This window comes from Pelobates fuscus, chromosome 4 (assembly GCF_036172605.1).
Source record: "Pelobates fuscus isolate aPelFus1 chromosome 4, aPelFus1.pri, whole genome shotgun sequence".
NCBI lineage: Eukaryota > Metazoa > Chordata > Amphibia > Anura > Pelobatidae > Pelobates > Pelobates fuscus.
This window is the reverse complement of record NC_086320.1, coordinates 315,149,989-315,177,831: the sequence shown is the minus strand read 5'-3', so window position 1 is coordinate 315,177,831 and position 27,843 is coordinate 315,149,989. Positions and strand designations below refer to the sequence as shown.

The 27,843-nt window shown below is 40.4% G+C and overlaps 1 protein-coding gene across 2 annotated transcripts in view; it reads left to right on the top strand.

Annotated features, from left to right (window-relative positions):
- OXNAD1 (oxidoreductase NAD binding domain containing 1) overlaps positions 1 to 19,412 on the top strand; it is a 63,022-nt gene extending 43,610 nt beyond the window's left edge. For both annotated transcript variants that reach the window (XM_063452316.1, XM_063452314.1), the window contains exons 6-8: positions 10,043 to 10,285; positions 16,232 to 16,340; positions 19,180 to 19,412. In XM_063452316.1, the coding sequence (XP_063308386.1) occupies positions 10,043 to 10,285; positions 16,232 to 16,340; positions 19,180 to 19,334 (507 nt within the window). In that variant the 3' untranslated portion in view covers positions 19,335 to 19,412. The remainder of the gene's footprint in view (positions 1 to 10,042; positions 10,286 to 16,231; positions 16,341 to 19,179) is intronic.
- The last annotated feature ends 8,431 nt before the right edge of the window (positions 19,413 to 27,843 follow it).

The window sequence follows — 27,843 nt, the reverse complement described above, 5'->3', positions numbered from 1 at the left end:
GGGAGTTGCATCTTGTTTGCACCTGTAGTGATTGCAGACTTCTCATTCTGTCCGGCACCGGGGAAAGTATCAGCACATTGCCCTGGTGACCCATGCAAAGCTTTGATATAGTAGAAGGAGCAAAGAACTTGATCTGTACCCACAGGAGCATTAGGGTAATCAAGCTGATGAGAGAGATCGTAGATCACCCCACCAGCCATGAACCTTCCTCAGTGAGCCAGTAGCTGGCCTTTATTCTCATGTGCTGACCTCAGCGGCGCAATTTGAATTTACTTGTGCACACGTTATACACTCTGTGCGAATGTCTATCATTCTATAGTCTCCTTGGTCTTTGTGCCATCCTTTCATCAACTTCTCCCAAGTAAAACTTTTTCCCACTCCTTGTCTTTATCAGGCATGTCTTCTGTATTTTCGTCATCGATAATCTACCCATTACACATTCAGGATGCAGCTTCCTGTATTCTCCTTCATTTATCCCTATCAACTACTGTCACCTTCCTACTGCAGCAGTCCCACTGGTATCCTGTCTACCAAAATTATATATTAACAATTTGTATTCTCTTATACAAATCCCTCTCTTACACAAATCCCTCTACAACATTTCATCCTCCCCTCACTTTCCTATACCCACCTCTTCACTTCCACAGTTCTACAAGCCCATACTCTATCTCCGTTCTCCTCATTGTCTCTAAGATCTCTAACACTCTAACATACTTGTTCAACTGGCCATCAGCCTCATTACGTGTCTTCAAAACCTTATTTACAAATGTTGGCTAAAGATATTATGAGGAAGTGGTTTACATAGTAACACTGTAACTAGTTGTGAAGGACAATTTTAGTTTTGGTCATGTGAGCATTTATTTTGTTTGTTTGGTTCTTAAATACCAGTATCACATGAAAAAAACTCCAAAAATAAGTGTCTTAAAGCATGTCTCACATCCCTTGACAGCTCTATTAATATCAGGTCTCCTTTGCTCAGTTTTACAGCATAATTGCAAACGTATGTGTCCCATATGCTCGGAATACAATAGCAAACCATAATGTTCTGACACTTCACATTTGCTGTCTTCTCGTATCTAGTTCATCATCAAAGAACTTTGCACCCACTCCCAGGCCATGCTTATTAAGCAGGCTGTAAAAACGCATTGATGCCTCCCCCAAAAACGGGGGAGGCAAAGGAGTTGCCCAAACATCAGTCTCTGTGCAGATGAAGTACTAAAGTAAATTTGTCTTAGCACTGTATAGGATTTTTCATTTCCAAGACCAAGCTTAGCAGCTGATACAACATTTCGGAGATTTAAGAAAGCGGTGATTTTTGTGACGAACTTCAATGTAAGGTCATGGTTGAGCCTTTTTATATTTTTGTGAAAATACAGAAATACACTGTCTGGAATTTGTAATAGTTATTGCATTTTTGTTCTTTATTATTTTTTAATGTGTCTGGCCCCCCCCACTTCCTTGCAAAAAGACTGCTTGTCGAATTTTGTATAATTTTTCCCTTTTGAATTCATACACATAAAAGTAAAGCGAAATTTGTGGGAAAAAATACAATAGTGTACATAAGCATTCTTGTGAACAATAAGTGGCAAGTCTCTATGGTGTGGCCTGCCATGCCAAATTAAAAAATCTAATTATTTAGTTCACACTCCTAATGAGAGATTAAGCCCTCTAGAAAGATGTGAGTAAACAAACACATGAACCTTATACTGGTAAAGAAAAAGGAGAGTAATACATAGAGGATTAAAATATATAGGGATTTCTGTGCCAAAACTACAAAATCAGAAAAATGTAATTTCTGTTTTGGGTTTATCTCAGGGATTGTGATGTCCCGAACTGTTCGCCGGGAACCGTTCGCTGGCGAACATAGCTTGTTCGTGGCGAACATAGCTTGTTCGTGGCGAACGCGGCGGGCGAACATATGCGATGGTCGGTCCGCCCCCTATTCATCATCATTGAGTAAACTTTGACCCTGTACCTCACAGTCAGCAGACACATTCCAGCCAATCAGCAGCAGACCCTCCCACCTCCATGACGAATAGGGGCGGACCGACCATCGCATATGTTCGCCCGCCGCGTTCGCCACGAACAAGCTATGTTCGCCATGAACAAGCTATGTTCGCCACGAACAAGCTATGTTCGCCGGCGAACGGTTCCTGGCGAACATTTCGGGACATCACTACTCAGGGAAGTTGTTGTGAAGAAAAGAGACCTCAGCTAACCTTTTCTTCTATGTTTTGTGTATTTAATTTCCCTTTCCTGCCTATAGTAGTTTATCCGTTCGGCAGTTTGCATCTACCGAACCACGACCTCCCTCCTTGCTTGTTGTGATCTGAAGCACCGACAATTAAGTGTTCCCTGGGTGGCTGTTGTTCGTATAGCCGAACGCCACGAGGAAAAGAAAACGGCGGCCATCTTGTTCGCACGAGGCGAGTCAGCGGGACTTGGTCGTCGAGTGTCTGGAACTAAAATCGGACACTCGACCGTGCGAAGTACCGCTGAAAACTACCGAACGGCCGGTTCTCCCACTTGCCGAACACCCAGAAGAGCGGCATTCGGTAGTTATATCCGTATGAACCAGGGGAACAATCGCTCCTATGAGCCAGGAGGGTATTTTCGGTACTTTTGACCGCTTTCGCCTTTTTCCCCAATTGACCGACCCCACACACTGAATTCGTGGAACTGTTTTGGGCAGGAGCCTCGTGTGTGGTCGGTAAACTAAGACTTCCACACTTTTTAAGAACCCCTGAACCGATCTGGGTGAAATTTGGATATGTTTGCCTCCCAGATCGGGGCTATCAGGGGATATGTATTTTGTGGGGATACCTGGTGGGGAAAGGGGTGTTCCAATGTTTGGGTAAAATGTGTGCCCTCTGCCTGGAGATAATTGATTTAACCTTTAACTTATCTCACTATCTTCCAGGCAGAGGAAGGGGCGTGTAGTAAGAAAATACTGTACAGTGATTGGTGATATGTTTGTTTGTTTTGGGAGGTCCTCTTGCATGAGGATCCCCATAAAAGCCAGCCTGTTTCAATAAAGCTTTAGTTCTGTTACACCCTTCATGAAGTCTTGGCTCATGTTTGGGGAAAGGATACTCTAACTACTGGGAAGGATTGTCGTGAAGCTGTATTCATCTCTACCCCCTGCTGGAGCTATGATCACTTATACTCAGCAGCTGAAAAAGGAACAAGGGACCGCAGCAACATCTCCCCTGCAGGTCTTAACAGTTGTTATGGTGCTGAAGTCCTGGATATTATCTTACTTTATAGTTTTAAACTAGTTAGGAGCATACCTGTCTCATGGTTTTCTCAATAGGAAGCTAGTGATTGCTAGTTAGTGATTATCAGCCTTTCACTGGCGCCCAGTCCAAGTCTTTCTCATTAAGGAGAAGAGGGAAGAATGGACAGGGGACGTCTACACAGCTTTATGGTTAAACCATTCATAGACGGTTTAAAGCGGCTCTGGGGTCTTTGCCCCCCAAATGGTGACTGCTCCGCTTACATTACAGTGGGCGCGGAGTGCAGGGGAAGGTAGTTTTTACGTACCTGAATCTGTACATCATAGGCACCACCATCTTCTTTCACAAGTTCCTCTTCAGTTCCTGGTGTTTTGTCTGCTAGGAGCAAACGTCAGAGATGTACTCTCGCATATGCGTGACCGTGGTATCCTTCATAGAAAAGATAGAAATGCATAGATAGAAATAAATATTCTATATCTATTTATTTATATCTATCTATTTCTATCTATCTATCCATTTCTAGCTATCTATCTATTTCTATCTACACTCACACACACTCAGAAAAACGATAAAAAAACAGTCTCCCAAACTGGGTGAATGTGTTTGTGTCTACCAGATATCAAAAATAGGGGATAACCCTGGTTAAACGTAAGTAAACAAAAAAAAGGATGATCGAGGGTTCACACAAGTAGACCCAAGATCATTGTATGGATATCTTAGTGAATGGTCTAAATAAATTAAATAAACATACTTTATTGTTTACAAATATACAAAATAAACAATACCTAATCACTCAAAAGAAAAAAATATGTGAATCCTAGAGTGGAACTATAGAAGCTCAAAAATTGTCAGAAAAGCATATGGAGCAGTCCAGCGTCAAAAAACTAGAGCAGGGGTAGGCAACCTTTTAGTAGCACTGTGCCGATATAGGAATGTGATGTCCCGTAGCGCGCCGGTCCTATTTTTTTAAATTGAGGTGTGTATGCTGCCGTATTCTGCTTGTGTTATTTTTACTGTAATTGCTTTGTATCATTGTATTTGTGCGTATATGTGCTATTATATTGTACATGTTCATTAGTAGTTTGTGGTATCGTGTATGATACATATGAATGTGGGATGTGTATGAGGGCTGCTTGTGGAATTGTGTGTGGTTGGATATGTCACATTGTGTGTTTGGTAGGGTGTGTATATGTGGGGCTGTTTGGGGTATTGCATGTGAGAGGCTGCATGTTGGGTTGTGTGCATGTATGTGGATTGTTAGCGGGTCATGTTTGTGCGTATTGTGTGTATGTTTGCGTGTGGGCTGTTCGTATTATTTGTATGAGGGGGGGGGGGGGGGTTATTCTGGTTTTCCATGTATATCTAGCAGTGTGGGTGGCTTCCCTGGGTTCCAGTGGGGACCGGGCTGGCCAGGTACAGGTCAAGGACAGGAGCAGTAACAGCAGCTGCAGGCTGCTCTACTACAGTGTGGATTCCCATTCACAAGTGCTGGGAGGAAGTGATCTGAGATCACTTCCTCTATGTGCTGCAATGCATAAATTGAGGATTGTCCTTCATCACCTTTTCATATTAGCAGATATCTGAAGTTTCACTGGGACTCCTTCTAGGCCAGAGCCTGTTTGGCTCTAGCAGCCTTTAGTGCCGTGCAAAGACACCTTGAGTGCCGTGCATGGCACTAGTGCCGTAGGTTGCCTACCCCTGAACTAGAGGAAAGATAAAAATAATGCCGGTGGCTAATCCTATCTGAGGGATGGATACAATAACCACCTTGAAATTAAACAAATTCTATTATACCCTTAAAAAATGTATCGAGCTGGCTGTGGCTACAGAGTAACTACACAGTTTCAAATAGTGGAGAGATGTCCCAATAGTAGAGTTTAAGTATAATCCCGTCTAGTGTTTGACAGGGATAGAACTAGCATCAATATTGCAACTATTAACAAGGGACACTCACTCACTCACTCTCTCCCTCACTCACTCTCTCCCTCACTTACTCTCCCTCACTCACTCACTCTCTCCCTCACTCACTCTCTCCCTCACTCACTCTCTCCCTCACTCACTCTCTCCCTCACTCACTCTCTCCCTCACTCACTCTCTCCCTCACTTTCTCTCTCCCACACTTCCTCTCTCCCACACTCTCTCACTCCCACACTCTCTCACTCCCACACTCTCTCACTCACACACTCTCTCACTCACACACTCTCTCACTCACACACTCTCTCACTCACACACTCTCTCACTCACACACTCTCTCGCTCACTCTCACTCATTCTCACTCACTCATTCTCACTCACTCATTCTCACTCACTCATTCTCTCTCACTCATTCTCTCTCACTCATTCTCTCTCACTCATTCTCTCTCTCATTCTCTCTCACTCATTCTCTCTCACTCATTCTCTCTCACTCATTCTCTCTCACTCATTCTCTCTCACTCATTCTCTCTCACTCATTCTCTCTCACTCACTCTCTCTCACTCACTCTCTCTCTTAATTTTTTAAATAAGTTTACTTACTGTTTGAAGTCAGTAGATCCTCCTGCTCGGTCTCCTGCCTCCTGCCTTCTGCCTTCGGCCTGTCAGCCCGAGCCCACACTGTGTACAGGAGAACCTTATCTCCCACACTGTCGGCTCTGATTGCTGACAGGCACCGAGTTACTACAGGACATAGGAGGCGCATTTACAGTGCCTCCTGTGTCCTGGTAGCACGTTTGATGTCTTCAGCCAAGCGTGAAGACGTCAAACGTGATGAATGCGAATTAGGCAGCAGTTTACTCGGAAGTTTCTCTGGTGGCCGTCTGAGTGACTGCCACTGGAGGTGTTCCTAGCTTTCAAGGTAAACACTGTATTTTCTCAGAAAATACAGTGTTTACATGAAAAAGGCTGCTGAGAGCTATTGTATCCACCTGATCCCATTAAGCTGAAGTTGTTCAGGTGACTATAGTGTCCCTTTAAGCACACAAGTCCCCATAAATACATACATTTGGGTATACTTTCCATTTTGTGGTTTTCATCACAAGCATTCTTCTGTAACAAAGGAACTCACAATACCCAAATATATCACACCAAGGGCTTGACAAAGCTGTTACAAGATACATTTAGGAGAATTTCCCCCAGTTTGAACCACATGCCACATGAATATGAGTGAGGTGCTTTTTGAGATAAGTGCAAATATCATGACAGCACCCATAAATCATTCACATGGAATACACAATAAAACCAGCTATGCACCAATATGACATACTGTACCCATAATTTAACCACAAGGCAGCCACAAGCATCCAGATGACAGTTCAAATGCAGCATGCTTTATATATTTATACTGGGTTACACAATCTCTTTTTAACACTGTGCTCTTGCGTTGGCTTGTATCACGTTCCAGTGTTCCATACTGAATATTAAGGACACTTTTGGTATTGTGCTGCTTCTTCACACAAATTAGGCAGGTGAATGCCAAGGCAACAGGACACAGTTCCTAGTTGCTATGACAACCTGGGATTTGTCAAAACCCTGTCACCCAAGCTAAAGGTCTTGCATCGTTTGTTCAGGTTTGTAATTTTTTTTCCCTTTTTCTTGCTATCCTTCAATATTTATACAACTTCAATAGGTTTACTAATAGACAACAAAAGTGCACTGTTACAGAAAGGAAGGGCCACTGAACAATCAAAGAAAGCCGGGTAGAAACGTTGGGGAGTAGAGTTGCCTGCGAGATGGACTTTCCATTTGTTAATTCCTGACAGTGTGAAAAGGTTGTAGATATGAAGGGGTTGATGGCACTAAAAAGTTAATTGAAATCTTAGGCCAAAATGGTTGAACAATAAGCATTCTTCAATTTGACTATGTTTCTTAGCCTGCTATTGGCCTAGAACTTGAAATTCACTTTGAATTGCCATTTCACACAAGACCTTCCAAAAGCCTCCCAACATTCCTGATTTTGTCGGGACTTTCTGATTTTATGGTCCTGTCCTGTCTTTGCTCTTTGGTGTCCCACTTCTGGAGACACCAGGGCACTGTCTCCAAAAAGCTCATGCTCATGCTACACTCTGGGCATTAGAACCCCGCAGAGGCCACTGAAACAGTACTGACGCATGGTCCGCCCTTGGTGGGCTGGCTTGCTTGATTGCCAGCCAGCCTTGCGTGCACTCCTGCCAGGCTGAGCTGCCAGTTCCTGATTCACCCTCTTTCTCATTTGACACAAATCTGTTCATGTTGTCCAACATAATCTGATAAAATAGGAAGGTCAGGTGTAGAATGGTTTGAAAAGGGCTATACAAATACAAATTTAGGGTTTACAAATTAGGTCATACAAATTTAGGGTTTTGTTCACCCATCCAGAGTATGGGGTACTTTGAAAAGCTATAGAAATCTTTTTTGCTTTCTTGTTAAGTGGAGAACATAACGAAGCTCATACCAGATTTTATTAGAAATGTTAATACCAAGGTAAGCGCGGTATGAATTGGGTAAAGTAAAATAGTTGGCTTTTGAGAACAAATATAAAAATCCACTGTGTTCTAGAACTGAGAACCTCAGTTTTGTCTTTCTGTCAGTTATTGTTGTAAGTGGTAACCAAAATAAATAACACTTTGCACCTGTCAGTCAGTATAGAGACATCCCTACAATGTATATCAAATATTTCCATTGAAACAGCAATAATCAATTGTCAGGAGGGAACTAGTAAAGTTTAAAAGGAGAAACAAGATGTCTCCTCCATTGAATTGTATGCCTTGGCTGTGCCAGGAACAAACTGGGCTGTGGTGTTAATTTATAAACCAAAACATGCATTTGAAAGAAAATGGAACATCACTTTTAAAAGTGCTAACACCAGTTATGACATTAGCGGATATTTCATCTGATTAAAGGACCACTATAGTGCCAGGAAAACATACTAATTTCCTGGCACTATAGGGTCTCTAGGTCCCCCCCAGCCTCAGGGCCCCCCTCCCGCCGGGCTCTAGGGGTGGAAGGGGTTAAATCTTACCTGTTTTCGGGAACTCTCCTCCTCCTTTTCGCCGTCATCGGCTGAATGCGCATGCGCGGCAAGAGCCGTGCACGCATTCAGCCAGTCCATAGGAAAGCATTGTCAATGCTTTCCTATGGACGCTGGCGTCTTCTCACTGTGAAAATCACAGTGAGAAGCGCGGAAGCGCCTCTAGCGGCTGTCAATGAGACAGCCACTAGAGGCTGGATTAACTCATAGGTAAACATAGCAGTTTCTCTGAAACTGCTATGTTTACAGCAGAAAGGGTTAATCCTAGATGGACCTGGCAACCAGACCACTTAATTGAGCTGAAGTGGTGTGGGTGCCTATAGTGGTCCCTTAAACATGTGGATTTGTAAATTATACGATTCAGTTTCTATATGTGTTTTTTTTTTATGGCATGGTGTTAGATAAATTCAGTTTGATACAAAATTCCTATTCCTTCCTGAATTTCCAATCCCTCTTGTTTATGTATGTCTCCCACATTCCTGGGATAACTTGTGTTTAGGGAGTGGTGTCTGCAAATTGCAATGAGACAGCTGGAATTTGAAAAGGAAAAAAAATGTTGCTGAATATTCGAAAAAAAAATTCTCTATATAGTTTCTGTAACCGGGTACTCTGAAACTGACCCATTCTTTCTCATGCATCCTTAAAGGGAATTGGCATAAAATAAAAGAACTTTAGCTCTTTTAAAACGCTGGAAATTCAATAATACGTTGTAATAGCAGTTTTGCTAGCAAATGTATAGATTTGAAGAAAAACTTCCCAAGTTAGCTGTTTAGGGAGTATAGGAAGTGAGTGATATGACATCACTCTGTTCAGACGCTGGCAATGAACCCAGCATGTCAGTCATGGGTGAGGTTTGCTCCGCTTAGGTAAGTGTCCTCAAGCAAGGCAAACGAAAGATGACCCCAGGAGGAGCAAGGTGGGTGTTACAGAAGTAACTAATGAGAGCTAACAGTAGTAGGAGCTTGCAGCTGTCCTAGAGGCTAAGAGGAGGCTGGGAGCAACATCTGGAGGTCTCCAAATAAGAAGTCAAACCATTGTTCAACTACTAACATTGGAGAGGGGGGCACCAGGGCAGTCCTAAACCATATCCACTACAGCATGCAATAGTGGTTATGGTGCTTAGAATGTTTCTTTAAGCTAGTTTAGGGTTTTCCAGACATCTAGAATGCTATGATGCCTCTCTTACTACTAGTCGGGCTATGTCACTTTTTGTTTACTCCTTGCACTGTTTATCCATCCTGTACTATCAGTCACCCCTGCTGTGCATGACCGTGTTAAGTGTGTATCTTTTAAAGAGGCACACTGTATTTTCATTCCTCAAATGGATGCATTATTTACACTTGTTTCTACCGATAAAATGAGAGTTTAAAAAAAAAAAAATATATATATATATTTTGTCTCATTGGATAGTTGCCACGTGTCTACGTAAAAAGCGGGATGATGCATGGTATTAACATATGAGTCTAGTAAGTGCACAGGGACACAATACTTAGCATCCCGATACTGTGTTGTACTGTTAACATAAAGCAGTGCTCAAGTAATCTACACATTGTACAATCTATAATATATAAATACACACACATAGCTCTGGGTCAGCTCATCTGAACGTACGGCCTTCGACCCTGGCAATGTTGACTTCCTTGAATTCATAAACGCTGGGACACACCACCATCCCTATTTTAATAATTTTCCCCAAATTCACTAGTTAGGTGAAGTCCCAATTGCAGTTAGTGGATGTCATGCTAAGTGATCGGCGAATGCTTACATGCTATTTCAAATGTTTGTTCTCTGAGTTTTCTCTTGATTAGTGTTTTTTTTCCTCAGTGTTCTTTAGGCTCAGAAGTGGCTCTGCGAGTAGGAGGGGACTTCTACTTCGACCCACAACCCTCAGATTCTCCTGTGGATTTAGTCTTAATAGCTGGTGGAGTAGGAATCAATCCTCTTTTTTCTATACTACTGCATGTAGCGGATCTTCATGAAATACGGCAATCAACAGGACAGGGATTCCAAATGGGCAATGTAAAACTGCATTACACTGCGAAAAACACCAGTGAACTTCTATTCAAGGTAATGGTTGATATTTATAACCTTTCTTGAGTATTTTGTCGTCACTTACATTTACAGTGACCTAGTAGATTTCAATTTAACAACTAATCCTTCAAATAACTAAAACCACAATTCAAAACAAGAAAACAAAAATAGATCCTATGGTAAGCTACTAGAATAGCATTATCTGTGACTCTATAGAAATGGATATGTTGCTTCTTGGTTTACAAAGTAAAAAAAAAAAACCTCAACCATGTATACTTTTTAGATTAATAGATGTTTCTGAAGATACAGTTAAAGTGGTCCTTTTTTGGGTGGACTCAATGATCTGTAGATTGACATTCAGCATCCCGTACAACCAAGTCTATCCATGAAGAGTTTGTAGTGATTTGAACTCCTAACTCTAACTGATACCGCATTGTGGAGTGTCTTTCTTTGATTACAAGTTGATGGTGTGGCTTAGTTTTCTATTTTATGTGTATTTATTCTGCACACATAATAACTTTCATCGTCATCTTTGGGTAAAAGTACTTGCTGCTCAGAGTCTGGCAAGACATTGGCCATTAGTGTGCCTTGAGTACTAAGAAGGGAATTACTGATCTAAGCCTCTTTGGGTATGCTGAGCAAGTGTATATAACCTGCCTAGCTCCCTCTACTCTGAGCATTCCAGTGTTGCTATACTGTATAACATAATATGCCTAAAACTGGTGCTCTAGGTCAGTCCATCCCAAACATGTTTTTTTGGTAGATTGCTAGATGGGAATCCCAAGTTTAATGCTGACCCTTACTAAAAAGAACCTTGTAAACACTGCATTCAACCTGTTACACCCCAGAAGTCATCGTGTTTGTGGCACACTTTGAGGTGGCTTGAGGAACACCAGTGCGCCTTGGCAATCAGGTTGAAATGTACTAGGATACTGCTGGCACCAGCCCTGCACTAAGGGAATAGTTTGAAATAATCTCAGTGTATCACTCAGCAAATCACATGGAACTTTCCATAAGATTGTCTGAATGAGTTACTACCATTATTTCCAATGCAAGATCATTTTTTTCTTCAACAATTATAGTAAGTTATTAAATGGTCTGTGGTTTACTGCTGGAAATATCTTCTTAGGTGATGATTGAAGAAAAATTATTATGCGGTTCTCAACAGGGAAGCTGTGCTTGCTCAGCTCTCATTTCAAACATCACTGCATTGAAATATGTGCAAAAAAATATCCAATAGAAATTATCCTCCTAAGGTTTTCTTTCCATTGCTGCTTATATCCGTTCAATAAGTCTGATTCATGCTCAGGGGTATTTGTATACTATAGAAAGTTCAGCCCGGGCCTCAAGAAAATAATATAGGATTTGCAGAGTCGAAGTCTTGTGGAGTAGAAGATTCTCTTGGGCTAACGCTGTTACTAGAATTTTATTAAAATAATGGGACATCTCTTAATTCCATATTTTTGTAATGACAGTAATCAGGACCTTTGTAAACTTCCTTGTGGCTTTCCTAAGACCAAATAAAAAACTTGTGATTAAAAATAGATGTAACTGAATGAAAACCCCAAGAATTAATGCTTTTTTATTATTGATCATAATTCAGGATATAATTTCAGGATGAATGGCTGGAGTAATAGAACTAAGCACTTGACATTAAGATCTAGATTGAGTCTATTTTCTAGGTCGTGTGCTAAGAATATTGAAGTACTGAAGTACATTTTGAGAACTTGTTATCTATACAATTTGCCTCCTGGCAACCATTTGTTTTTATTTATTTTTTTCCAATATCTTGATTATTATTATTTTTTTATTGAGAATTTAAAGGTGCATCAAATAGAAATAGATCAAATTGGTATCACCAAGCAAGGTATATGTACAGAGGCTCATGCACGTACACAGTAATGCAATGATTGGCACTCAGACAAAAAAAAGTAACAGGGTATCATTAAAACTTTCTTGCACCAGGTGACCAGTATTGGTGAGAACTAGCATGACGAGGAGAAAGCCGCATACTGTGCAAATTAGTAGGTAGATATAACTCTAGCCCAAGCTTTCTAGTGCCAGTAAGCCTATGGGACATTTCATCATATAATTTTGTAGTCTTTATTTATCAACTTCCATAGAGAGAGAGAAAAGGTAAGTTAGGTGGTTTCAACTCACCCACAAAACTAGATTTGATTTCTTCCAAAACATGCATTGCCGATCTCTAGATGTAACTCAGAGGGCATCAGGGGTCAGATCAAGTATTCATACTTGCTCACTAGTTGGCTAGCTGAATTAGTAGTGAGTGGATGCATGACCAGGACTCCGTCAGTACAGGACATCCAAATTATATGGAGAATGGAACCTACTTCATCCTAACATCTCTAGCATTTAGCAGAAGCATTTTGATAAATATGTGAGCGATGCTGAGGTACTTCCTGACAACCTTTTTCCGATGCCTTATTTTCTCTACATGGAGAGGCAATAGCCTGGAACCACCTAAACAACAGTAAAACTCTTAATAGGTCTCAAACGGTCTTCAACCTCTTATCGCGTAGTCATTTGTCTAAGGAAGTTCCACACAATGTGCTATTTAAGTTCTTGTAAGATGCTCTGAAATCTTGTTTGGTATGGCCCAAGTTGTGCATTAGGCTTGTTTCCTAACGTCCAGCAACACTGTATAATTTTATCAAATACTGCAATGTAGGTAGAAGTATGTGCCCACGGTTGCATAGATGAACACACATCTGTTATGCTGGCTCACAATGGCGTTTGTCCTGTACATTGAAATTTAGATAAATACTTTAAAATTATTTTAAATTCTAGTAATTTAATTTCCAAGTAAGCTACTGGTTTATTTCTATATTTAGAAACATAATTTTAGTCTTTTTTTTTTTTTTTTGTAAATGTGTCCTGTTGGTGTTTATTATCGACAAAAGCTCTGCCTGGGTGCATGTTTTATTGTATGTGTAAGTATTGCCCAGTGGGATAGGGAGAAACCATATCTCGGGGAAATGGTCTGAACAAAAGACTGCAAACTGCTTTCTGTAGCTCATTTGTTGACTGCATTCAATTTGTAAGGAAATGTGCTGCCTATGCCACCTTCGCAGCTGCTCAGAAGAGAAAATCAACAGCTTTAATGCTTCTAAAATGCAAATCTGTGCTTTTACAAATAGTTGTCAGGGAGGTAAATTTACTACGATTTAGGACCAAGGTTTTACAAAGGTTTTATTATTGCAATTTGACTTGTCCAAACTAGAATATGACTAAACATGTATTATTTCACTTTTCCATATAACTGGTGAATTTGTCTACATTTGCTAAATTAGACATAATATTCTTAGTGAATATAAGCTCCTTTTAAATCGGAATTCCAGCTGTTCTCCAGTGATGGAATGACTCAATTATTTGATGGTCTCCTGGCATTTCTGGTTTGTTTTGACTTATGGTTGGATGTCCCATATGAAGGTTTGCGTGTATTTCCACCTTTTCAAACATCAGGGATAATGAAACGTCACGTATAAGTAGTTGTGAATTTTAATCCTAAATATGTGTGAATTTAAGTAAATTCTGTAATCTGTTTTCAAATATTACAGTATGAAGTAAGCACATAACTGCTACAGCTCATTGAAGCGGTTGTGGTGCAAGACTTTTATTTGGTGCTGTTGTCTCTGTTTGTGTCAAATAATTTGAGTGGTAAAATAAAAAACTTGGGCTGTCCTGGGACCTATACCTTGTCACCTTTGCTGTAGATTGGCTTGTCCAAACTTGGTTGTCAATAAAATGCTAAACTGCCTCCAATACTCTGTTATTGCCTTGCAAAGCTGGGTGGGCCAATGCAGACATTTATTTCTGAATTAGCGGAGCCAGAGCAGAGGATCCAAGCAGAGCACTTGTTTTTGTAAAACCACTCAAACAATTGAACACAACCCGGTGAGATGGCGCCCATGAACTCTTCAACTTAACTACTGCCATGAGCTATAGTGGTTATGGTACATATTGTGCCACTTTAATTACTTACAGTGATTGAATCAATGCATCTCTATGGGGAACATTCAGCTCCTCCATGCAGAGTGTGGAGATTCTGAATGTCATTGCTGCACACTGTGCAGCTCTGGACTAGGAATCACCTGTAGTAGCCGTCTGACTGTCACAAGAGATGTTCCTAGACAGCAATGTAAATACAGCCTTTTCTCTGAAAAGGCAGTGTTTACATTGAAAAGCCTGCAAGGTCAGGCTATAGACACCAGAACCCCTACATTTTAGCTGGCTCCTAGATTATCTAGGTTCCTTTTCAAGAAGTGTTTAGGAAGCCAATGCAGGTCACATCCAAGGAGGTGTAGTTAGTAGAATTGAGCAGTGAGACTGCATGGGTTTGTTCTTTTTTTTTTTTTTTTTATATAAATATAAGGATATGAATATTGAGCTTATATTGGAGCTGTTATTGTTTTTTTATATGTTTGTTTTATCTTGTGTTTTATTTTTATTTATTTTACTTTTTTCTGGAATGGAGATATGTATTTACAGTTGTAAAGAAAATTATCAATACAAATGAAATATTGGGAAAAAAGAGACTGCATTGGCATGATATTTATACCAAAATTGCATAATTAAGCTAAAGTTGTTATGGTGCCTATAGTGTCCCTTTAAGGACCAAACACTAGTTTTTGCAGTGATCGCAGCCTGGCCCCTAAAGACATGATACTGACATGCAAAATCCTGCTTATTTACTTCAGCAATTCCATGCAACCTTGAAGTCATTAAAGGACCACTATAGGCACCCAGACCACTTCAGCTTAATGAAGTGATCTGGGTGCCAGGTCCAGCTAGGGTTAACCCTTTTTTCTATAAACATAGCAGTTTCTCTGAAACTGCTATGTTTCTCTGAAACTGCTATGTTTATATTTGGGTTAATCCAGTCTCTAGTGGCTGTCTCATTGACAGCCGCTAGAGGGCTTCCGCGCTTCTCACTGTGAAAATCACAGTGAGAAGACGCCAGCATCCATAGGAAAGCATTCTAAATGCTTTCCTATGAGACTGGCTGAATGCGCGCACGGCTCTTGCTGCGCATGCGCATTCAGCCGAAGAGGAGGCAGAGAGGAGGAGGAGAGCTTCCCGCCCGGCGCTGGAGAAAGAGGTAAGTTTAACCCCATCCTCTCCATCCAGCCCAGCGAGAGGGGGACCCTGAGGGTGGAGGCACCCTCAGGGCACTATAGTGCCAGGAGAACAAATATGTTTTCCTGGCACTATAGTGGTCCTTTAATGAAATAGGACATTCAACTTTGGAATGGAATCCATAAAGACCATGCAGTTATGGTGGAATAGATCCTTACTGGTCTTTTTTGTGGTTACACAAACTTTGAGCAGTCGTCCATACGTTCTCATACACATTCTATAAATATTAATCTGTAGATAGATTTAAATATTATAATTCTAAACTAGCATGGATTTCTTCAGAACTGTCTGCAGTGTCCAATTCTTTCTACAAGTTGTGTGCACCCTCGTATATAACCGTACTGTAAATCAAGAAATTAAATCACAAAAAGCAATGAGCAAACCACTGAGTGGCAGAAGGTTTCTGGGAAAGGGATTGGAGTACACCTAATGAGTATTCACAGAAATACTGACTGCCGATATTATCACCGTAAGTGAAATATCATCCGCTGACTAGTATTCTGAAATGCCATTCTCTGTACTGTTCCTTTAAGACCTCCTCCGAGCCACCATTTCTTACAGTGAACTTTCAAGTCAATAGAACACCGACTAATAATGCAACTGATTGAATGGGAGACTTCGCATTATTCCATTGTTCTACTGCTTCAAGGCCCTGCATGTTGCCATTTTTAATTTGTGCCAATTTTCTGTTGCAAGAATAACAATAATTGTCCCTCCAGTGAGTATGATTCCTTTCCAAATCTATACTCCGTGGGGAGCTGTGTGTTTTGTATTCACCGTTTGCTCGGAATATGCTAGTTAATCTCTATCTGTTTAAATTTTCAGAAAAACATTCTCAGTTTGGTAAACAACTTTCCTGGAAGGATTTTGTGCAATTTTCATGTCACACAGCAGAGTTCCCCGATTTGTTCAGAGCTCCAGCCATATATCACTGGTAAGTTGCTTATTGTCCTTGGAGACAGTTCCAAAGTATCTCTTACGTTGAAGGGACGCAGTTCAGGGATGCAGTGTCCATTTAATTTATGGAATGAGGGGGATTCCTGCAATTCGTTATTTATGGCTCTACTATAGATATAGGCAACAGGAAGACATAATATCCGTTGCAGCCATAGTTTATCCATTTTTCTACACACTTTTTAAAACGCAATCTATCTTTTATCTCTCGATTTGTCTCTCTCTCTCTTTCTCTCTCTGACTCTGTAAATTGCAGTTAGTTAAATCAGTCAGTTAATGATCACAGTAAATTTGATCATGTTTGATATAATTAATGACAATTATAACGTTTTCTTAGCTTGGAAACTGTTTGGTATTTAACAAAAGTGCTCTAAAAGGGCAAGCCCTATGAAAAGAATTTCTTTATGCATTAAATATATTATATTATGCAATTGTATAGTGCTGAGAAGTGTGCTATTTTTTATTGTCTACATAATGCAGCAAATAAAGAAATATATAATTATATCTTAGATCATTTTTAGATGCTAATAAAGAGAGTATATTCAAAGGGACACTATAGTCACCAGAACAACTACAGCTTATTGTATTTGTTCTGATGGGTAGAATCATTACCTTCAGGCTTTTTGCTGTAAACACTGTCTTTTCAGAGACAATGCAGTGTTTACATTACAGCCTAGGGATAACTCCAGTGGCCAGTCCTCAAATAGCTACTAGGGGTGCTTCTTGAGGCAGTGCTGTACTGCCATTCAGTGTATCCACCCTCTGCATGCAGACATTGGTTCAATGCATCTGTATGAAGAGATTATGATTGGCCAGGGCTGTGTTTGGCTTGTGCTGGCTCTGCCCCTGATCTGCCTCATTGACAGTTTCAGCTAATCCTATGGGAAAGCATTGTGTTTGGCTCACATAATCACTTTTGATGATGTCAGGCATGCAGGCAGATAAGGGACAGAGCCAGCAGCAGAAGCAACAACCTTTAATACAAGTAAAAATCTTACTATATTTAGGGAGACAAAGAGTGGACAAGGGGGCGAGATGGTGTTTTTAACACTATAGGGTCAGGAAAACAGGTTTGTATTTCTGACCCTATAGTACTACTTTAATTGGAAACCATAGGCGTTTATTTACTAAACCTGATAATTGACAAATGGATTGCAAATTACAGGCCAAAATAGCCAAACTGGACAGTAAAATTATTTCAGTTTTTATACTTTGGCCAGAAATTTGCAGTTGTCAGTTTAATGAATAACATCTTTATTTTAGATATACAGTTTTAAACACCGTTATCGGCAGTTTATAAATCTTATGACCTTAAGATCTTTTTTTTGTTTTGTTTTTTAATCAGGCAGATTCTTGCAACATAACTGTTGTAAAGTGTCACTGATGTTGTGATACAGTAAGCATGATGTATTTTCTTTGTGGACAACTCATCAATTGAGTACATCCATACACAGGTCTTGTTTGGAAATTCTGTTTCTTGGAGGCAAAAGATCCTCATTGGTACTTAAGGTGAAGGAATTTCACACCTTTTTGTTGGGCCATGCTAGCAAATAAACCAGTGTTTTATAGAGGCATATGGCAGATTTTTATTGGCTGCAGCTTGTTGAACTTTATAGAAAACGTTCTACTTAATTTTAATTGACTCTACGAGTGAAGTTTTCTCAGTAAGATTTATTTTATATAAAGTACATTAATTTGCAACCTGTTTCCAGCAGTAATTGAGTAAGACTGTTGTTCTGTGCCTTATTAAAAAGAGTGGCACAGCCATTCGTGAGACTAAAAATATTTTAGTAAACACCGAGAACTGGCATTTAGGCCTTGAAAAGGATCAGTGGGAGCGTTTTAATGATTGCAGACTGCAAGTGATCTACAGGGTCAAAGAACTGATTCAGTTTATTTCTATAAGCATAAATTTATAAAATGTTAGAGGATGTATCTCCTCTGGTTAGTGAATTTAAAGGAGCACAATAGGGTCAGGAACACAAACATGTATTTCTGACCCTACAGGGTTAAAATCACCATCTAGCTACCCTGGTCCCCTTATGCCTCCCTAAATATTGTAAAAATTTACTTGTATTCAAGTCAAGAGCTGCATGCTTTGTCCTTTAGACCTGCCTGCTGACATTAGCAGAAGTTGTAGCCTCATCCAATCAAAATGCTTCCCCATAGGATTGACTGAGACTGACAAAGAGGCAGAGGCAGAGCCAGCACAATTCAAACACAGCCCTGGCCAGCATTTACTCATAGAGATGAATTGAATCAATGCATCTCCATGAGGAAAGTTCAGTGTCTGCATGCAGAGGGAGGAGACACTGAATGTTTGGATGCATTTTAGGCAGCCATGACGCAGGACGGATCTCTAACAGCCATCTAAGGAGTGGCCAGTGAAGTTATCACTAGGCTGTAATGTAAACACTGCATTTTCTCTGAAAAGACAGTGTTTGCAGCAAAAAGCCAAGGTAATGATTCTACTCACTAGAACAAATTCAATAAGCTGTAGTTGTTCTGGTGACTATAGTGTCCCTTTATATAATGCTTGGAACATTCTTATGTAGACGCATTTTGCTAACTGTTTCCTGTTGATACAAATTCAGTAATAATTTACCAGTGAGTGTTATGTGAGAATATTTCATACATAGAGTGGAAGTTACTGAGGGATAAATCTTCTAAAACATTTTTGGGATCACTTGTATTAAAAGTAAACTCATAATTGACCATGAAAAGATATTGTATGTTCAGTTAAAGGAATGCTTCTAATATGAATGCTTACTCAAACAATTTTTTTCTTTTGTTTATTTCGTTGTTCTTTTTTCCAACAGAGGGTAGAATTTCTGAAAATGATCTAGCCAAATGTATATCCAGTGATCATCTGTGCTACATCTGTGGGCCACCACCAATGATCGAATCCATGTGTAAACAACTGGAAGGCCTCCATATACCAAGAGAACAGATTTACTTTGAAAAGTGGTGGTAGATTGGACTGTGTTTAAAAAAACAAACAAACAAAAAAAGCCCACCTTTTATCCGTTATTATGCACAAGTTCAAGCTCCAGGGGCCAAAAATAATTCTTTGAGGTGACTGTAGAATGATTGACATTGTAGGTCAACATTCTATTTTCCTTGCTCTAAAGATATATTTTCTGAGTCTTTTTGAGAACTGTTGGTATTCTGCTGCTAAGAAAAAAAAAGGCAGAAATGAAATAACAATTTAGGGAAAATTATGTACAAAAGACTAGTTTATTGGCGGAAAAACAAATCCTCAAATATAACATGATAGTTTCCTTTTATCCAGTAATTTGTTTTAATCTTAATGGATTTAAACATGCTCTGCTTCTGTTAAATATGAACTTATAAAGTATGGAGTGGTTTTTAATCAAATACTTGATATACAAAATATATATTATTTTATTTAATGCCATCTTGATCCATTGTCTTCCAATGTCTTATTTATTCAGTATCCAAGATACCGGTGTCAATTTAACCAGCTCTAGATTACATGGTCAAGTTTAATAATTTTCTTATAATATTTTCATCTTCTTGGCGTAAAGTTGGCTATTGGGTGCCTGATTTCTTTAGAAGAAGATAATTGGAATACTCACAATTTTCAGAGCCCATATAAGTCGGCTCTGAACTGTAATGGCGGTTTCATCAATTATATGCAGACACACAGGCAGAATCAGGTCCCCCAGAGGTGATGAAAATCCTCTAAGTAGTTGCTTTCAGGAACCAAATGCAGGATAAATTGAAACTTTTATTTGAACAAAAAGTAATAAAAAAGTGCTTACTTTTTATTACTATTTGTTCAAATAAAATTTAAAAAAATGTCTGCATTTGGTTCCTGAAATAAACTACTTAGAGGATTTTCATCACCTCTGGGGGACCTGATTCTGCCTGTGTGTCTGCATATAATTGATGAAACCGCCATTACAATTCAGAGCCGACTTATATGGGCTCTTAAAATTGTGAGTGTTCTAATTATCTTCTTAACTCTAGTTTTATATATACATACTGTCCTATGAAGAATTTTTTATATTCACAGTATCTAGGTATCTTGTACCAAGTACCAGGAAAATTATCAACCATTATGTGCGCAACCACCCTATTCCTATTTCAATTGTTTATATGTAAGTGTTTTTAGTGACTATACACTTGGGTGTTTTTTTAGCTGCACTGGGTTTTAGTATTTGCATTTTATTGGATTTGTAGCGCCACCTCTCTCTTCTTGTATTATCTGTACATACGTTTTTTTATTTTTTTTAAATCTGTAGAGTGGTAATCTCTCTGCAGAGACACAAAAAAAATCTTACAACAAAAGTAGTACTTTTTTTTGGGGCACTGAAATTTTGAAGCACGTTCTCAAGATCAATCACCGTATCTAACTTCCACTTTCAAACTCTGTGCGTTATATTTCTGTTCCGTGTTACAAACTGAATTATGTTTCCTGTTCTGTTCTTTAAGGTAAACCACAATTCTTTTCCTTTGCATGTCTTACCATCTCACATTTCAGTGGTTTATTTTATACGTATATATGTGCACACAACAGAAAAGATTACATGCATTCTATAGTTTTTCATGTGTATCATGTGCAAATCATTCAAGTCATTCATTGCCTGAATTACTTATTTGTTGGTAGTTCAGGATTCCCTTTGTTTGGTAGTGGTCTGTTTAAATCCAGATTTTGAATGAAGGCACACCCTCGTGTTGCACAATTACTGCATTACAGTCTATAATATGGTAAGTACAGCTGCCTGGCTATAACCAGGTTTTTGTACTTTATAGACCCTTATAGACCGTGAGCTCGCTCAGTGTGAGTCTTTTCTAGCAGCTGTTCAGCAATACCTTGTAGGTTAGAGTACAGGGGAAGGGGAATACTGTGTTAAACACAGCTTTTAAGGATCACTGACCATAAACCAGCTGTGGACTGCAGTTTTAACCGTGTGGGTCTTATCAGCCTGGTGGCAGTTCTGGTCTGGACGTTGAAGTACCTCTTAGAGCATATAGCTTGGTGCAAAAGATAGTCATGAGGCCAAACATGATACCACTCCCCGCAGTGAAAATACAAGAATTACTACTGTAAAAGAGCTTCCTGTACCCCGGTTGGGTACCTACGTCGATGGAAGCTCGTAGTGCTTACCGAGGGCTCCAAGCACATGTACTGCAGACCCCACGAACCGCCGCAGCTTGGTTGGGGTCTCGCCGTCTCCTACTCACTCTGGACCTACGACAAGGCTCCAGGTTCCAGTGGGTGAACCTCTCTTCCTTCAGAGAGTGTAGCAGGAACAGCTCTTACAAGAGCTAGTTATTATCCAAGGAAGTATGAGGATAATAGCAATCCCTTGTAGTGATATAGCAATCCCCCCCAATAAGAGACAAGACTCTAGATTGAGGGTGAAGTAGAATTTAAAGTTTAATGGAGCATACTGGTCTTTTATACAAGTTTCCCAACAAGGTTGATGCCCAGGTGGACCTTGTTGGGCACAGGACACAAAACATGCAAGCCAATAAAAACAGTGTAACAATGAAAACACTCCCACATACGTTACACAATTCCTCCCCTCTGCCTGTGATACCATTAAGACAGATAATGTATTAACTTAAATATCCCCAGGCAGAATAAACCCACATTCATACAAAGTCCAATAAGTACCCCAAGACACAACATATCCCCATGAATATCCCTTACATCCCCTGATATCCCTGATCTGGGTGAACAACATATCCAAAAATCACCCAGATCAGATCAGGGGTTCAGAAATTCTATGGAAGTCATAGTTTTTTGCCCAGGCAAACACAGGATTTCATGCCCAAAACTGTTCCATAGAATCGCGGCTAAGTGCCACTGGAGGTCCGACCGGGAACCGCAAGGTTTTCATGCCAAAAATAGTTCCAGGGCATTCGTGGCTAAGTCCCCCTGAAGTATATTCGTGGTTTTAGCCCATAAAAACAATATGGCCGCCGCCACCACGTGTTCGAATGTTGGCCACTTTGTCTGTTTAGGAGTTTGAGGAACCAATGTTTAAAGTCCCAATAGGCACAATTAGGGTCTCTCAGCCAAAATAAATTAAAGGGGCCATAGTCATAGGGTAAAAGGCTGGCAAGTTGTCCTCTCCAAAGCCCAGTGGTGAAGTGGCTTTAGTCACAACTACGTGTAAATTTCACACTAAAACATTTGAGTGCAATATACATATACTCTCTTAAATCTTTCCCTACCCCACACAGAAATATTACTAGAATGTAAGTCTATGCATTAGTTCTTGGGATGGTTAAGAACATTACAAACTATCCATATGGTTAGTGACAATTAGTATGAAAAGAGCTGTAATTCATTTTCCTATCAGCTACTCCGGTAGGTAGATCTTTCTCCTTGCCAGCATTCGATTGGTTGTTTCTGAAGTCAGTAGTAATTCAGTATGATTCATTGTCAACGGTGCCTTTCGTGTCTATGCATGTGACATCACCCACTAGGCATCGCCCATTCTATGTTGAAGGAGGACATGTAATGGGCTCTCAAACTTTGGCTTACCACAAATAACAACACCTGTTTTGGTAATTGAAAACGCAGAAATCTCAGGCTGTTGAAACATTGAACATAACATGTAAATATATATGTTTGTTCTTTTTTAAATCAACTGTTACTTGGAATCCTGTCCACCAAATTATTAAAGCGGCACTGTCACTCATGGTTTCCATTCTTTGTGCACCCCAATCGCACCTTCCCTTTGATGTACATGGTTGTACCTGAGAAAAGAGGAGAAAATGAAACAGACGGAATGTATTCTAACATGTGCACAATCGTCTCTTCTTCAGCTTTTGGCAAGACATTACATCTGCTTTATACTCTTTATAACATTTGCCTTTTCCCATAATTTATCCTGAGTCCATCTTTAACAGCCAGTCAATAATAATTTAGGAGAGGACCATCACAAATAAATACTTCTGCTGTTGGAGATACTCCATAACAATTTTTTTTTTATTATAATTGTGATGGAAGTTAACCGTGTACATCTTCTGTGATTCAGGCTTGAGCTGGGGTGTACTGATGATCTCAAAATAAAAACTTCTGTTTGGAAGGCCATAGTGGTTCATAATGAGCATATCTTAATAAACATTGATCATTACAAAGACCAGGAATCTATTATATAATGTGTGTGTGTATGTATATGTGTGTGTGTATATATATATATATATATATGTGTGTGTGTGTGTGTATATATATATATATATATATACACACCAATCTTTAAACGTCCCCAGGAGCACTGTTAATGCCATTATTAAGAAATAGAATAGAATAGAGGGTGGACCAAATTTGTCGCCCACTCTGTAAATGTATAAGGAGATCATTAGTCAGAGAAGCAACCAAGGTACCAAAGGAAACCCTGAAGGGGCCGGAGAGATCTGTAACTGGAGGTGATGGAGGAAACCGTTCGCAGAAGCCCACAAAGCTGGGCTTCACAGACATGTGGTGAATAAAAAGCTACTGCTGAAATAAATATCAAATCCTGTTTGCGGTTAGCCAAAAATCATGTGGGTGTCACAGTGATCATGTGGTAATGGTTCTATGATCTGCTTAGACAACAATTTTTATTTATTTATTTATTTTGGCCTTGGCACAAAACAGTCTTGAACACCATGGTGAAGCATAGTGGTGGTCGCATTGTGTGGTGAGGATGCTGTTCCTGGACAGGGAATGAGAAATGGTCAGGAGTCAGGATAAATGGATGGAGCCAATTAGTGCAAGAGTAAGACATTAAATATTGGGTGGAGTTCCTCCGATTAGGATAATAACATCATCATTTTAAAGATAAATTAGACAGGTTTACAGCCAAGAACCTAAATGCCTTAGCGATGTCAGAAAAAGAAAAGCCAAAGCCCAGATCTTAAGCCAGCTGGGAAACAGTGGCAACCAGTGGTTCTCTTTAGCCTAAAAGATCCAAAGGTTCAATATCAAGTGCTGACTTGGGAGGTGAATACTTATGCAACCAACATCTGTTTTGTTTTGTTAATTTATTAAAAGTTTGTTTGACAAAATCATTGTGCACATTGTGTTGTTGTAAAACAAATACAAGGACCTGGGGGGGGTGGGGGGGGAGTGATGTTTTGGCTTAGTTTTGTGTTTTGGGGTTTTTTTTGTTTTTTTTTTTAAGCAAAAATAAATTGGCAAGTATGGCAGAATGTTTTTAACAAACATGCATCATCTGCAAGACTGCTTTTTCTTGAAGGGTTAATCAAAGCACCATGATCACTTCACTGATTTGAAGTTGTCATGGTGCTTGGAGTTTGATTTATAGTGGTCATGGTGCAGTGTAAACACTTTATATTCAGCAACATCATTAGCCAACTCAGTGCAAGAGCTCCAGGCTGGCTAATATTTAATCTGTATATATTTGGCATCCATCATCGGCACTCATAGCATGCTGGCAACAGAAAACCAATAAAAACATGCCCCCACCCACACATCATCCAGAACAACCAGAAAGTCCTTCCCCTGCAGTGAGTTGGAGCTGCTGGAGAATCTGGCTGCAGGGGGAGTTTATCCTTGGTGTGGGATTGCAAGTAAGGTTTTCTTTTTGTTCTTTTCTTAAAGGAACACAAACATGTATTCCTGACACTACAGTGTTACACCCGCTAATTGGGTCCCAAGCCCCCCTGTCAGAACAGTGAAAAGGTTTTTTTAAACTCCCCTTTTCTCCCATGCTGTGCTGGTCATGAAACTTGATTTCTGCCAATCAATGCAATGCTTTCCAGTAGCAAAGCATGTGGAGGCCATTGTACATGCACGTCAAAATGCTGCACCGAGGGGGGCGTGGCCGGCTGCCGAGCGATCAAGACGCAAGTGTGTGGAGCTCCGTATCAGCAGACAAAAAAAGTAAGCACTCACCCGACATCCAGCTCCCAAAATCGGCCACACACACGCCCCTCGACCAGAGACACTAATGGGGCGCAAAAATAAGAAAAACCGCCAGCCAGAAACACCTAAATTAGCCGATATCCGGCTATCATTTACAAGGCCTAATCCACAGGCAGCTGCCAAGATGGCGGCCGCAGTTAGTAGTGCAGAGGAAGACTCCCAGGACGACAGGGAAAGTCTTACCTCACATACAGCAGAGTCTGAACCCCCATGTCCTGACACAGAATCAGAGGCAGAATCATCCCCTGTCACGAAAAGAGACATCAGGGATCTCTTACAAGAAATGAGAGAAGTGTGGAGGGCAGATATTTTAAACACACAGAAAGAGGTGGGGGACATACAACAAAGGCTAACAGCAATGGAAACTAGAGAAAAGGCAAGAGACCATCAGATGCAGAACTCCCAAGACACAATGCAGACTCTCTCCTCACAAGTCCAGAAACTAACCCGGACTGTCACCACTATGGAAGCTCGACACAGAAGGCGGAACATACGCCTCAGAGGGATTCCAGAAAATGTAGAAGGAGAGGCGTTAATACCCTATATACATCGCCTATTATCTTCAATGGGCCTTAAAGGAGGCGCTGACCCCGCCGCAATACTTTCAGCGTTTCGAATCCGGAAAGCGGCAACGGCACCGGAAAACGCGACCAGAGACACTATAGTGGTCACAAAGGACATGGCAACCCGCACCGCTATCATGTCCCGCTCAAGAGACCTGGGCACTGTGCAAATGGAAGGCAACACGGTGGCCCTATATGGGGATCTACCATTCGCAGCACTTGTGGAACGGAGGCAACTTGCACCAGTTGCCAAACGACTGCGAGGTGCAGGAGTCAGATACCGATGGGGAGCAGACGGGTCCCTGGAGGTACCACGGGGAAACCAGACGCTCATCCTGACTTCTATGGACGACCAAAAGGAGTTTCTCAATCAGCTGCACCTTCCGGAGCCCGGGGGGCCAGACTCCACAGAAGAGGACACCGCAGCGCAAAGTACGCCCAAAAGCAATCTGGGTCCGAAGACAAACATGTATATAGCGAAATTGCCCAAGAGACACTCACAAGCCTCACCACTAAGTGGCGGCACACATACCCTCAGATCCCGTCTAGCTGACCAGCTGTGGCGCAAGTAGCGCGAGATCAGTCACCACCTGAAACCTCACCTGAGCGTCACCTACTCTTCAATACACCTCTTACAGCCCAACAGACGACTTGTTATTGTAACCGGACATTAAATGTAGATATAGTCAGGTTGATATATGTTACACTACAGCATAGCGAACTCTGAGACATCATTATGATACTGTGCTATCTATTTCTAATTATTGTTATAATCTTATGTTACCTAATTCTTGATACTACTCTCATATTATGATAAAGTTATATTATGAATATCCAATTCTAATAAAAACATAAATTGAAAAAAAAAAAATGCTGCACCGCGCCAGTCGGCAACTCTTGAATCAATACATCTCTGTGGTGAATGTTCAGCGCCTACATGCAGATCGTGGAGGCTCGCAGCACTGACACAAGAAGAACCATTAGTGGCTGTCGGAATGAATACCACTAGAGGTTTTCCTAACTAATGTAAACACTGCCATTTCTCTGAAATGGCAGTGTTTATATGTGTGTGTGTGTATATATATATAACCTGCAGGGAGAGGCTTTAGACACCAGAACCACTACATTACGTTTGTTGTTCTAGCAACTATAGTGTCCCTGTATTTATCTTTTTGGGGAGGCGAGGCAAACTGTGCCAGTATGTGTTACATCTTTATTAAAACAGTGTTTTTTGATTGTAGTAACTCTTTAATGATGACTAAACACATGATTAGATAAAGTATTCATTGTATGTTTAAAACATTCGTGCAAATATGCTTAGACTTGAACAATAAATATACCATTCATTTTTTAGGCTTTAGTCCAAGGCCAATGTTTGATTGTTCAATTTTTTTTTTAAATTTAAGTACCGTATATACTCGAGTATAAGCCGAGTTTTTTAGCACATTTTTTGTGCTAAAAAACCCCAACTCGGCTTATACTCGAGTCAATAGTCTGTATTATGGCAATTTACATTGCCATAATACAGACTGGGGCTGTGGGGGCTGTAAGAGAGTTTACTTACCTCTCCTGCAGCTCCTGTCAGCTCTCTCCTCCTCCGCGCCGTCCGTTCAGCACCTCGGTCAGCTCCCAGTGTAAGTCTCGCGAGAGCCGCGGCTCTCGCGAGACTTACACTGGGAGCTGACAGAGGGAGCTGCACGGACGGCGCGGAGGAGGAGAGAGCTGACAGGAGCTGCAGGAGAGGTAAGTAAACTCTCTTACAGCCCCCACAGCCCCCCACTGAACTGCCAATGCTGGACCACCAGGGAAGGAGAGCCCCCCTCCCTGCCATGTATTAAGCAGGGAGGGGGGACGAAAAAAAAATAATTAGTAGTAATAAAAAAAAGAAAAATTAAATAATAATACAAAATAATAAAAAAAATAATTAAATAAATAAAAATAATAAATAATAATAATAAAAAAATATTAAAATAATAATAATAAAAAAAATTGCCCATCCCCCACCAAGG